Source organism: Peromyscus leucopus, chromosome 7 (assembly GCF_004664715.2).
Source record: "Peromyscus leucopus breed LL Stock chromosome 7, UCI_PerLeu_2.1, whole genome shotgun sequence".
NCBI lineage: Eukaryota > Metazoa > Chordata > Mammalia > Rodentia > Cricetidae > Peromyscus > Peromyscus leucopus.
The window spans coordinates 63,854,457-63,868,617 of NC_051069.1; the positions used below are offsets into that span (position 1 = coordinate 63,854,457).

At 42.6% G+C, this 14,161-nt stretch overlaps 2 protein-coding genes across 4 annotated transcripts; both read right to left on the reverse strand.

Annotated features, from left to right (window-relative positions):
- Positions 1 to 444: 444 nt before the first annotated feature.
- LOC114686854 (caspase-1) lies at positions 445 to 6,253 on the reverse strand. The gene is made up of 3 exons (XM_028861533.2): positions 5,809 to 6,253; positions 4,936 to 5,202; positions 445 to 585 (listed from the first exon to the last, which is right to left on the reverse strand). Exons 1-2 carry the CDS (start codon positions 5,813 to 5,815, stop codon positions 4,937 to 4,939), a joined length of 273 nt encoding a protein of 90 aa, XP_028717366.1. The 5' UTR covers positions 5,816 to 6,253; the 3' UTR covers positions 445 to 585; position 4,936.
- Positions 445 to 9,597, reverse strand: LOC114686850 (caspase recruitment domain-containing protein 17-like). Of its 3 annotated transcripts, none has more exons than XM_037207783.1 (3): positions 9,498 to 9,597; positions 8,566 to 8,832; positions 445 to 585 (listed from the first exon to the last, which is right to left on the reverse strand). In XM_037207783.1, exons 1-2 carry the CDS (start codon positions 9,502 to 9,504, stop codon positions 8,567 to 8,569), a joined length of 273 nt encoding a protein of 90 aa, XP_037063678.1. In that variant the 5' UTR covers positions 9,505 to 9,597; the 3' UTR covers positions 445 to 585; position 8,566. The 3 variants fall into 3 exon arrangements, with proteins under 3 accessions (XP_037063678.1, XP_037063675.1, XP_037063677.1); XM_037207780.1 differs by lacking the exon at positions 445 to 585 and adding an exon at positions 6,972 to 7,399; XM_037207782.1 differs by lacking the exon at positions 445 to 585 and adding an exon at positions 6,972 to 7,441.
- Between the last annotated feature and the right edge of the window lie 4,564 nt (positions 9,598 to 14,161).

A 14,161-nucleotide genomic window follows, 5' to 3' on the forward strand; every position in this document is an offset into this window, starting at 1 on the left:
CTGGCTCTGCCTCCCGAGTGCTGAGATTAAAGGCATGCACCACCACCGCCCAGCTGACTTGTGAACTTTTAATAAATATTTACTATAGACCCACCCATATCTGAAATTGTGAACTTTTAATAAATATTTACTATAGACCTACCCATATCTGAAATATCAGAGTGTTTTTGTGTGCATGTGTGTGTGTATGTGTGTAACTTAAAAGGATGCAATGTTACTGAAATTTCAGGATGAAGACTTCATTTGGTTTCCATGGCTGTAGCTCATACTGCCTGAAATTATCACAGTGAACAGTTGGTGTATCTTAAGGATTATAATGAAACTCTGAACAAGAAGCAAAGAGAATTTGGAAGACAAATAATTTGTCAATCTCCCACAGCCTCCACTGATGTTGGTTCATCTTGGTTGGAGTGATAATGTGAAACATAAGAAACAATGAATTTTAAAAAAAAAACAGAAATTTATTTGAAACAGAAAACCAATGATGACATGGTTCAGTGCAAGGATTTTTTTCATCTAAGAAGAACTCATACTCCTGAAGAAGCTCTGTAAAATGACTGAAGTCCATCAGATCTCATCTTCACTCTGCAGAGGAAGCAACGGGTTATCGGGAGTGATCAGATAGATGATCTGGATTTGTTCTTAGAAGGGCAAATTCACAGAAGGTAGACCTCAGAAAAATGTCTGTAGATTGAGACTATATAAAGATACCATCACACACACACACACACACACACACACACACACACACATACATATACACACACACACACAAGTACAAACAGCAAAATTAAAATATAACTGTTTGGCACAATTTTACATACATATTCAACTTCTTCTGTGAAAATTTCACCATCAATACATACTCCAAAATGTAAATAACATGGATTGAGTCAGGTGGGTGGAAGGTTGGACAATACGTTTCTCACTGCTTCTGTTAAATTCGGACTTAAGTCTGCTGTTTCAGGAACCTATATAGGCCATCACTACTGACTGGTTCCTGTTGCCTAGCAGACATGATAGAGCATTGAGCTCTTCATTTACTTCAGTAGTTTTACTGAACATGAGGACACCCCAGATTCCTTTCCTATATTCATTGAAGTCAGCTTTGGCTATGTTGATTTTCTATTTTGGGATATTATATTATTTAGAGAGAGAGATAGAAAGAAGGGGAGAAGGAGAGAGAGAGAGAGAAGAGAGAGAGAGAGAGAGAGAGAGAGAGAGAGAGAGAGAGAGAGAGAGAGAGAGAGAGATCTGTGCTATATGTTCTGTTACTCTAGAGAACCCTGACTAATAGGAGAGTTTCTGGTAGCAGAGAGGTTGAACCAGTGAGTGTGGTTGAAGGATCAGACCAGGAAACAAGGGGATGTATGAAAGGTTAGCCAAAATGAAGCATGTAAGTAAAAAGCTATATGGAAACCCATGATCTTGCAACCTAAGTAATAATTCTAATAAGGACAAGTAGAAAACATATGACATGAAAGGATGGGGGTGGGCATAGGGCATTTCAGATTAAAAGTTTAAATGTGTATCAGGATAGGGTGATGGAGAAAAAAGAGAAAATAAGGGATAATCAAAACTAAGGCTATATAATGGAGCCTTATAAAATCTCACTAATTTGTAAGCCAATTAAAAAATATTTTAAAATGAGCTTGAACATTTGTATCCTTTATGTTTGGACAGTGCTGCTTCCAGAAGATGTCATTATTATATGGAAATCTCAGTGCCAGAAATGGCTTACTTTCCTACTACCTGTTGATTAGGGAGGCCCCAGAGGCATTCAAAACAATACAAATGATTGCTATAACTCTTAGTTGCCATTTCAACTAGACAGTAAGACCTTCTTGCTGAAGACACCATACACTTTGGCATTAAGACATAGAGAAATGAATCTTGAACTGGTGGGAAAACCCTTGCTTTCCAGACTTCCTAGTACTGCAAGATGTTATGCAGGCTGATGGGGAAGAAAAGACATCAATAGTCCCATATAGCACTGGACCTTGTGTTTCAATACTGACTTATCTGGCAAGATGTGTCCACTGGTGCAATGATGACCGTGGCATGACTATGGGGGTAACCACTGCTTCGTGACTGGATCTGAGGCTGCAAGAAGAATTTATGCCTGATACTGTAACTCTTGTCAAAGCCCAGGGAGGTCATAGGTCCTGGTCAGCAGAGTAGATTTAATGTTTTGTTAAATGATCATGGTGTCAAATTCTCTTCTAAATATTTGTATTTATAGTCACTAATTTGTGAGGTTATCAACCCTGGCCAAGGAAGTTTATCCCTTTCCCTCCCCCACAGTGGGTTGTGGTTAACTCAGGAACATGGAAGTATTTAAAGTGTTGAGAATACATGACTGTGAGTCCTTATCCACAGATGAGGCATGCATACCACTCACACATATACCCACAGGCACCCTAAACCTAAGTAAACATCACAGAAGTGGTGTGGGTATAATGTAAGAGATGGAGTATAGAATGTGGGCTGTCTGTTGCAAGCACAAACCCAGAGCAGCTATGGTTGCTCACACAAGTTCAAGCCAGTTAATAATTCCAGCATGACTGGAGGTAGCTTCTCAGAGAAAATCTTATGTAGGAGACAATGAGATGGAGATGCTATCTTACAGTTGACAGGATGGAAGCAGAGTAGAGTACAGATTAGATCCATGCCAAGCAGCCCTTCTTGGGACCCAAACACATGGGCACCACGGAAATAGTAGGATAGTAAACAGGAAACAGTACCATAAAAAAATCATTAAAATACCAAAAGCAGTGTTTTATACCCAGTTCACTAGACCAGATCAGATTTTGTTTATCTGATAGAAAAAAAAAAAAAAAAAAGATGAATTTATCAGGGACCTTGGCCTGGGATGCAATTTCAGAAACTAGTAAATCCCATGGTAGGGATAAAGACTATGGATTAAAAATGACAACTAAATACGTTAGTATCCTCCCACCCCATTCATGCCACTATATCCAATGTTCTTCTTTTGATTAAAAAAAAATCAATAAAATTGAGAAGATTTTTTTCATACTGCTTTGTCCTTCCTAACATTCATTTTTTAGCATCCACTTAGCTTGCCAAGACTAACTATCACTTATTTGGAATAGATCTCATATCACAGAGATTCATAACCACTAGTGAAGCTCCAGTAACTATTTCTGTGCCATAATGGCCTAATGCTTAGCCTTAGACAGACAGGTACATCAGCCCTCTGCAGTACAGGGAACAGGGTTGGTAGAGGAGATGGAAAGAATAAAATAGCCAGAGGAAGGAGTGGAATAGTATGCAGCAATTTCCTCCCAATCAAAGCATCCATCTTTTACAAAAGCTCCTTAGGACTCAGAAAGTCCTAAATTAAAGCTTGTCAAAACTCAGAACATTCTAAAGTAGGTCTCCTTAATACTCAAGAAACAAACAACTCAGAAGCCTCAGGAAGTCTCTAAAACCGGCCAGGTGCACTAGGCTCTCCCATGCCCAAGCTTGTAGAAACACTGAGACCTGCTGAGGAAAAGATACAACCAAGATGCCTGGAAGAGGCCCAGACTAGGAGAGCTGCCTATCAGAGATGTTCTGTGATTATCAAGCTGCATATAAATCATGCACAGATTTCAATGCTGGTGTGGGCATTCTATGGTGCAGCTGCCTCTGAGCTGTTCCTGCTCCTGTAAGAAACTTACCTCAAGTCCTATAGATGACCCCGATTAATTACTCCTGGTTTCAGCAAGGTAAGATTTGATGTGCCCTTACTTTTCTCTATCCTCATTTCTCCATGTGGTATGAGCAGATATTTGTTCATCTTTCCCCAGGAAGAGTGTCAATCAACACAACAGCACCCCTTCAGTTTTGGCATCCATAATACACATAATACATGGCATCCGTCTTCAGCCTACACTATTACACACCGGATGCTCTCCTTGATGGATGTCCACTGTCTTGCGATTGCCATTATCATCGCCATTGCAATTGAGGCTTCATATTTGTGAATGACCTTCATTGTCTCTCCATAGGTACTCTTGGCATGACTCTTATATTACCAAAATATGTTCCGAATTTGAGATGTAGCCTGGCTCCCTTGGACCACAATTGCATGAGCTTCTCTGCTGATCCAAGAAACTACTTTTCTATTATCTCAAATGAATCTCAGAAGGGTTCAGCTCAGTGATGCTGACTGAAACCAATCCCAGCTGAGTTTTTTATATGAAGTCTGAATAGCAGACACAGATTATTGACCATAATAATATCACAGGCTCACATGAGTGCCTGATGCTTAGTTACTAATAAAGTGCACATTCTCTCTGAAACCTCATGAATTAGGCCTTCACAGTCTGCATTCCTCTCAAGATTCTCCTCTTCCAAATGTCCACTGTAATGGACTGTTAATCTTTGCCCATGCACTCAATGGCTTACCCAGGCCAAATTTCCAAAGTCTCCATAATCCTTCCCTTACATGCTCAGGGTGATCACAGCAAGAATCTCACCCTCAGTACCAGTTGATTCCTGTTATGGTTTAATTCCAGATGCAGGGACAAAACAACTTGCCAAAGATCAACTTAGTGGAAAAGGTATTTTTTAGTATACACCTCAGTTTTCAGTCCATAACTGAAGAAATGTCAAGAACAGAGAGTAAGCACAGGGATACTTTCTTGCCTGTTTGCCTTCAGTACTGTTCTCTCTCTTACACTGTTCTAACATTGCATATTGAATGGCACCACCCACAGTGAACTGCATGGCTATACTATATCAAGAAACAAATTTGAAAGTCCTCCATAGCCAACGGAATAGTAGATAATATTTCACTAAAACTTTCTTCCCAGATAATCCATATGGGTCAAATTGACAGTCAAGATTAACTACCACATAAGAAAATAAAAAAAAAAAAAGTTAACATTGGCAAAAATAAATAAATTTTCCTGGGAGATTCATTCTTACTCTAGGAGAGTTCCAGAACTCCTGCCAGGTAAACATCTTCATTACAAATGTAAGTGATAAAGATTTGGCATGCCAGAGGCCCTTTTTTAATGACAGAATCACACAGGTCCCGTGCCTTGTCCATAACAGTGGCATTTACAGCTTTTATTCTCTCCATCTCTCCCTGGTTCAGCACTTTCTTCTCCAAAAGTTCATCCAGCAAGCCATTTATTGTCTCTGCACCCACTGAACAGATGAACTGCTTCCTCTTTGCCCTGAGGATGTTGTCTGTTTAAGGCAAAAAGATTTTTCAAGTCAAGAAAACAACCACGTGCCCCTTTCATGTTGTAAAGAGGACATAGCCTCTTTCAGACTGAATCAGTAAAATGTCTCTTTCACACACACCCCTTATCCCTTTCTTTTTGCTATCTCTCTTCTCTGTTTCCCCTCAACATTACACAGGCGCATATGGGGGAGGCAGGAGTACCAAGTTACTGTCTTTCTGTTAGAGCTCAAGAAGTATAAACGCTCATCCTGGCTTCACATGTTCTCAAATCAGATGAACAAAACAAAGAAATAACGATAAACCATTCTCCTTCGCAGCCTACATCTCTGTGAGTCATCTGACAGTCAAGCTGTCAGACTAGGGACACATAATACTTAAGATTGCAAAATGGCGCAGGATGCAAGTAAAGCACCATTTCCTCTCAGGTCCTGGCCTTTGCTTTCTGTGGCTTTTAGAATCTGCTGTGCAAATTTCTTCCACACAGTCTTCCCTTTCCCCAGATTCAGCTCAAGTAAGTATCTGCAGAAGCTGCTGATAGCTCCCAGAAAAGCCCCCTTCCAAACGACTTATTCACCAAATTAGCCCCTTTAACAGCAGGGAAAACTCACCAGCCATGGTGTTTCTCTCCTACCATCCGGAGCTACTGAAACTGAAAGTTCGTTTCCACCAGGGCGTGAATGCAGATTGAGCAATAACCCCTATTCATGTGTGGGCATGCTTCCTTCCCTAATCAGACTTACTCTTCTGAAACTCAGTTTGACAAAGAGTCAACCTTGGAAATCATCTTTCCACAATACTTGGAATCGCTCCTGGTAGGAAGCCAGTGTGTTTCAGTCATAAGCAAAGAATGAGCTGGGACAAGGCTACAAGTTTAAGGCAGAACGGTTAGAAAGGGAAGATCTGTGGGATCCACAGGAGATGGGAACCGGAGTGCAGGGAAGGCTGTGGCAGTTGTTCCTGCTGCAGAGCTGAGGATGAGACTGGAGATTGGAGCTGGGAGAGCAGAGGGAGAAGAGAAGGTCTCTGGCCTGTGAGGTCTGTGGGTTAGCAGGATCACCAGCTGGGGGAGGGGCTGGAGTAAAGCCAGGAGTGGCTCAAGGGAAGTTGGGAGGGGCTGCTCTGCGGGATCCACGGGAAATGTAACCTGGGAGGTGGGACTTGCAAGGGAGGCTGCAGCTGGGCTGTGCTACAGAGATAGGGATGAGACTGGGGGATTGGATTGGGAGGGCAAGAGGGGATGGGGGAGGTCTTCAGTGGGCTTTCCTGTTTCCCTGGCTTACTAGGCTGGAGTGTTCACAGGGAATGCCTGCTGGTGTTGGGGCTGGGATAAGAGGATGAGTCTTGGAAAGGGAGTTTGGGGGAGAAGATCTTTGTGATCTGTTGGGGATGAGGACAGAGGGAAAGGAGAAGGCAGCAGGTTTTCTGCTACAGGGCTGGGGATGAGACTGAGAGTGGATCTGGAGGAGGAGAGGTGTGGATCCTCAGTCAGACCACTCAGTTTCCAGGCAGGAGCTGCCCTTGGGCTAGCAGGGCATGCCTGCTGAGGTGGGGGCTGGGACAAAACACAATGAGTGGGGTCTATAGGGACACATCAAGCTGAGCTGCTTGTGTCATAAAAACACAGCTCTCATCCTACAGGTAAAGAGAGGTTTATCCTGGAGCCATTTCTAGGGCCCAGGAACACAGACTTCAGTTACCCAAATCCCAAGTTCCAACATGGAAGCAGTTTCATCAAGTTTTTCGAGTTTTAGAAAACCAAGAAAGCCATAAATCCAGGCAAGTGTAAAATGTATTGGTGAGTTCAGCAGATACACTGAGATGGGCAAAGCTTTGCTATAGTCCTAAACTGTTATCTGATGACAATCTCAGCTCTCTGATTGGTGAAATCTCACGTTCTCCAGAGTTAATAGCTTCTCGGTGGTCTTTATTTATTATCACTGGGTTCAGATACAGAGTGGAGCAAGGAATGGCTGTTGCAGGAGGCTAAAATTAGCCCAACATAAACTAATTAGTCTCTGAACCTACAAAACGCCAATCTTTCCACAGAGCAGAAATTCCAGTTGGTCCACCAGTCTCTGTGGATACAAAATTTTCTTCCAGGCGTTTTGTGTTCACATCCAGACATAGCTTCTTTGGGGGGATTTTCCTTCATACTTGCAATTAGATGACCTTAGTTCTTGTCCTCTTGGCTTTTGTTTGCTGTAATGTACATATTTAAGGAACATAAGCTTCTTTTAAAATCTTAAAAAGAGAAAGGAATGACATTCAACTATGCTGCAAACATGACTGAAGCTTCAATGGTGATACAAACACTTGTCAGTCACATTAGAAGCTACAGTGTAGTGAGGAAGAGAGAGATCCAGAAAATCTACTTCGTGGAGCACTTTTGTCATGGAAACCCAGGATAATATAGAAGCTAGATATGCAGTATCAGGTAGTACCTGGAATGTCGGTAGATTGGGGTATACATCTGAAGACAGAATCAAAGAATGTGCCATAGTTTGAGTTTCCAGTTGGGGTGTTGCCCTGGCTAGTTTTTTGTCAACTTGACAGAAGCTAGAATCATAAGATTGGACAGAACCTTAATTGTGAAAATGTGTGCATAACCTCAGGCCGTAAGCAAGCCTGTGGGGCCTTTTCTTAATTAGATATGGGAGGGCTCAGCCCAGTGTGGGTGGAGTCATCCCTGGGATGGTTTTCCTGGGTTCTATAAGCAAGCAGTCTGATCAGGCCCTGGGGAGTAAGCCAATGAGCAGCACCCCTCCATGGCCTCTTCATGAGCTCATGCATCTGGGTTTCTGTTCTGTTTGAGTTCTTGTCCTCTAGTTTTATTCCTGATGCTGTGACAAAACAACTTGCCAAAACTCAGTTGCGTAGAAAAGGGATTTAGCACCTGCTCCAGTTTTCAGTCTGTTACTGAAGAAATGTCAAGAACAGACAGTAAGCACAGGAATACTTTCTTGCCAGCTTGCCCTTAGTACTGTACCCTCTCTTACACTGTTCTTACAATGCCAATGGCATGGCACCACCCACAGTGAACTGCATCTGCCTATATCAATGAATAAATCTGAAAGTCCTCCATAGCCAATTTGATACTAGATAATATTTCATTAAGACTTTCTTCCCAAGTAATGTGTATTGGTCAAATTGACAGTCAAGATTAACCAGCATGTAAGACAATAAAAAAGTTGATGTCAAAGAAAGAAAGAAAGAAGAAAGGAAGGAAGAAAGAAAGAAGTAAAGAAAGAAAGAAAGGAAGGAAGGAAGAAAGAAAGAAAGGGAGGAAGGAAGGAAGGAAGAAAGGAAGAAAAAAAAGAGAAAGAGAGAAAGAAACACTTAAATTTTCCTGGGAGTTTATTTCTTACCTTAAGAAAGTCCCATATTTCTTGCCAGGTATACGTCTTCTTTACAAATATAATTAATAAAGATTTGACATGCCTTGGGCCCTTTCCGAATGACAGAATCACACAGGTCCCGTGCCTTGTCCATAATAGTGTCATTTTCCAGTTTTATTCTCTCCATCTCTTCCTGGTTCAGCACTTTCTTCTCCAAAAGCTCATCCAGCAAGCCATTTATTGTCACTTCACCCACTGAACGGATGAACTGCTTCCTCTTTACCCTGAGGATGTCATCTGTTTGGAGCACAAAGATTTCTCAAGTCAGACAAACAGTCCTGGGTTATCTTCTCATCACAAACAGGGTATGCCTCCTTTCAGATTTCATCAGCAAAATTTTCTGTTCACATTCTTTAACTTTTCTCTATCCTCTTTGTGTGTCTGACACATTTCCCCTCAACATTGCTCATTAGTGAACACAGGGCAAGGGATGCAGTCTTTATTAGGACCTCTGAGGAAACCATCCTTTTCTGTCCCATGTGTATTCAGATTAATAACATTAGAAATAATGGTAACTCATTTTCTTTGAGGGCAACAGTCTCTAAAACTCATTCCATTTCATTTGTTAGACTTAGGGCATTTAAGAGCTAAGGTTTCAAAATGACAGAAGGATGCCAGTGAAGTACATTTTATATCTGGCCCTGCCTTTCCTTCTGATGGCTTTGAGAATCTTCTGTGTACGTTTCTCCCTGCTGTACTCCATTTTCCTAAATGTAGCTCATCTAAACACCTACAGAATCCAACAATAGTCTCCAGGGATCCCGGCCCCTTCCCATGTGTATTCACTATGCCAGCCCCTTCCCATGTGTGTATTCACCCTTCCCATGTGTGTATTCACTAACCCAGCCCCTTCCCATTTGTGTATTCACTACCCCGGCCCCTTTCAAAATAGGACAACTCACCAGCCATGGCTTTTCTCTCCTATCATCCAGTGCACCTGAAAGTATGAACAGGTTCCAGGGTTCTTTATACTGAGGTGTGTATGCCGATTGAGAAATAACCATTGCTCATGTATCCTTTCATGCCCCAATTAAACTCACTCTTCTGGAGTAAGTTACCCAAGGAGTCAATTACAGAAATGACTCTTTCTCAACATTTCAAATAGCTCAGGGTAGGAGAGGATTAGATCAGATGGAAAAAGAAAGGAAAGACATGGTGATTGTTATGTGCAAAAAATTGTAGAATAGTGAACTATTTTTTATGAAAGTATGACCCATGTACTAGTAAGTTTTTACTCTCAACAAAACTTAGAATCACCTGGAAAGTCTTATTAAAGGATAATCTATATTATGTTGGAAAGGGCATGTCTGTGAGGCTATTTCTTGATTTTTAATGAATGAAGAAAGACATAGTTTAGTGTTGGTAGCATCATCCCTGAAGAAAAGGTTCCTGAATGGCATAAGAGAAGAGAAAGTTAGCCAATGTGACACAAACTATCCTGTATGTGTCTTTTCTCTCTGCTTTTAGTTGTAGATGTGATGTGGCCAGCTTTTTCAAGCTCTTGATGCTATGACTTCCCTACTGTGCTGGACTGTAACCTGGAATTGTGAGCTGAAATGAGTCCTTTCTTTTCAATATTTCTTTTTGTTGCTAACCCAGAAATGAAACTCATACAATTCATAAGAGGAAATGAGAATAAGTAATAATAAATGTTCAAGTTTAGCAATCCAACAAAGTGGACAGCCCCAGGTGCCTGGAATATCACTGCACTGAGAGGGTATTTAGCAGAAGAACCAGCTTTTACTGTACTGATGAGTCTAAGGCAGAGTGCCAGAGTGGATCAGTAGCATGATCAAGATGTCAAAGAGCACAAATTTCAAAAAGAACCCTACAAATAATAGAACTGAGTACATAGCATTTACTGTCTTGTCTCTGCAGCCGAGCCAAATAAGGAAGGGTAAGCAACAGTCCTTATGCTATTCTCACTAGTGCTGCAGACAGCTAGGTACTTGTTGCTGGAGGAGCTTATAGCTTTCACAGACCCTAAGACCATCTGGGGAAATTTATCAGAAACCTATAGCATAGTGTGGCATTATGCAAATGTTCACTGCTGTATCCTGTGAATCACTCATGGTGCCTACATAAGCTCCTGGTGGTCAGCACAGTTTGGAGATAGCAACAACTCAGGGCCTTATGAAGAAGCCAGACATTTTCCTACAAAAACTTGGCCAGTCTTGTTCAGTCAGTTATCAGGACAGACCTGCTCAGACTTGCACAATCACAGTAAACTGTTGAGAAGCCTAATCTACCTCTTGCAGTCAACCATGTCTAGTGCCTACCCTATTGTTACCACAGGAAGCAACAGGGCCACTCTTCCCAGAACCTGGCCCAGCAAGCCTCCTGGGATATAGCCAGGTAGTGCTTCACACCCTTTCTATGCCCCCAAAAAACATCCCAGGTAACATCACCCACACACACTAATGAGTCATCAAAACATCTAGGCTTCCTATTCAAAGAAGTTTTGTTTATTTAGACCCCAGGAAGCAGCTGGACCGTGTGCAGCTGGCTTGGCTTTCTGGGGCATTTGCTTTAATCTTGGAAAGTGCAGGGTTCCTCCTGAGTGATTGATGCTAGCTGGCCTTTGTGAGGATCTCCTTAAGAAAACAGATGATCAACTTCTACTACCACACCGGACACAGAGAATTTGCTGAATTATGTTTATGTCTGAAAAGGGATACTAACTATTGGATATTTGGCACTCAGTAGTTATGCTTATTACAGTTGACATTCTGGCCTGCCCCTTGGGGACCCACCCTGCAAATTCTGAAGTAAAGCCTACTTTAAGAGAAAAACCCCTCATCCCCCTTCTCTCTTTCTCTCTATTCCCATGAAGCGCCACTGGAACCCTTCATCCTATCTGTAAGATTCTCCCCTTCCCTTCTGGCCATTTTCTATGAGTGAGGACTCATCTTGCCTCAACACTGGTTTCTCGAAGACACAGTACTGGCCACCATGTGTCTCAAGCTTTCAGCTCTCCTGCCCCGTTCCTATGTGATGGCATATGGCACAGCTTGTGCCCACTCAATGCATGGCCCATAACCTTTGTATGACGGTCCATTGGCTATCTTGAGCTGTTACTGGTCCTCACTGACCCTCTGGGACACTAGAGGTAAGTTTCTTAGTTTCTTGGACCTCCTACCTTTCTGTGGAAAATGCACATAAAGCCTAATCCTTCTCTGTCTCTGTTTCCTGGTTTTCTCCTCCTGTGGCCACCACTGCCATAATGCAACCAGGGGGCCCCTCTCTCCCACACTGCTGCACTGCTGCTGTTGCCAGTACCTCATCTGCCTGTTCCACCTGCCTACCCAGCACAACCATTTTCCTGCAGCTGCTGTGGGATGGTCTGTATGTCAAATTGCTCTGATTAGTCAATAAATAAAACACTGATTGGCCAGTGGCCAGGCAGGAGGTAGGTGGGACAAGGAGAGAGGAGAATTCTGGGAAGTGGAAGGCTGAGGCAGAGAGACACTGCCAGCCGCCTCCATGACCAGCAGCATGTGAAGACGCCGGTAAGCCACCAGCCACGTGGCAAGGTATAGATTTATGGAAATGGATTAATTTAAGATATAAGAACAGTTAGCAAGAAGCCTGCCACGGCCATATAGTTTGTAAGCAATATAAGTCTCTGTGTTTACTTGGTTGGGTCTGAGCGGCTGTGGGACTGGCAGGTGACAAAGATTTGTCCTGACTGTGGGCAAGGCAGGAAAACTCTAGCTACATGCAGCTGCCTGGTGCCTTCACCCTCCTGCTTTTGCTCTCAAACCGTCTCACACTGTTCTGTCTGTTCCCTGGTTGCCTCTCTTCTCCTTCCCTCTGCCGCCCCTGCCACCTCTGCAGGTGAGCTGAGCAGAACCACGGTCCTCCCCACTCTGACAGCCATCTTCCCTCTGCTGCTGCCGCCACTACTAAGGCTCAGGGGCTGGCCACGTAAATGTGTTTCTGACTTACTTTTAAATGCTTCAGTTTATCTTTTCCTTATCTGTTCAGTTTGTCTTGGAAAAAAAAAAACCACCGTCTTAGATAATGTCAAAGTGGGACAAGCCATATGACCTCACTTCCCTCTTTACTAAGGGCAGCAAAAAGTCACTTCCTGTCAGTGGCTCAAGCATGGGCAGGGTGCCTGGCACTGAGTTGTCTGTACCAGGGGTGGGGCAGTATCAAAAAAGCTCAGCCTTGTGCCAATGCATGGCACAGATCCAATCACAGCCTGGTGTCCTTCCTCCAAGGTCACTGATTCCCTCTGCGGCTCTCAGGCATCAGTGGAGCCACATGCTAGCGATATGGCCAACTTGCCAGCATATTTTATAGATTAAAAAAAAATCAAGACTTCCTTTTCCTAAAGCTACTAGGTCTTTCAACATAAATAAATGATTTAAATGCTTCAGATTCCTTTCTCCTTCTATATATTAAGATTTTAAATTTTCAGATTTCACCATTTTTTAATGTTAAACATTAATCGAGTTCTGATGCAGTTTCAGTCACAAACTCAGGATGTTGGATTTTCTTTGGTTGTCTTCCAAATATAAACTTATGGGTATGAGTCTACTGCTGTTTTTCAGATGTCCCACCCCTGCTCCAGATAAAGGAGTTTTCCTTGCCCATCTATTCTCGAGAGGGTATTTCTGTCTCCTGGTCTCCCTTTCCCAATTACTAAGACCATGGGACTAAAGGTTCCAAATAAGTTTGTAAATTTTAACTTTTGTCTCTGGTCTATCTGCTTCAGCAGGTTTCCACTTGGCTGGCAGACACATCCAAGCATCAATTGCTGACTATACTCTGCTCCAAAGGACCATGAGCTCTAGGCTTGTTGAAGGCTGATATGATGTGGACAAGTCCAACCAAATATAATTGTTCCCTGTCTCTACAGCCAGGTCATGTGACCACACACTTCCCCATTGCCTGGGTTCCCTCCTTACCTTTGACTGGCCTCTTGGTCTCCTTGGGCTCTGTTCACCTGCACACCATTTCAGCCTGAAGCAGTTACGTAAGAGAATACATCGTCCTGTGCTCCGCACTCCCAGAACAGGCTAAAGGCTAAGTTAAAGGTAGACCCTCTGGCATAGAGGACAAATTGGTTAGCTAATGAGCCTTGGTATACCAGGAAACTGCACTCAATATTGTCAATTGATAGATTTATTAACTAAAACAATTCTGCAATAGGAGCTTAAGAAATAATTTTTTCTATATAAATCATTCAGGATGGAGTTTCTGGTCCCCTGAGAGGGTCTTTTTTTCAGAGGGTCCTTTTCTCAGAGTTGGGCCATTCCTCAACTCACCTCTTTTCTCCTGTTCCCATTCAGCCCTGGGATCTTTCCCTGTCACTCTTCTTTGCCTTCTCAGGGGACAGTAATCCATAACCTTATGCAAGCTGCTAAGACATTGGAGAATTAGGGAGTACTAGTTGATAGTCAGCCATTCATACATAATAGACAGACAGTCCTCAAATGTTCAGAGATCTGCAGAATATGACATTTAAAATGTTTAATTAGAAAGCTTTTCGTGATAGAGAGACATGCTGGCTCCTGGCAGCACCTTTATTTCCTCCAAAGAAGAAGGCTGGGCACAG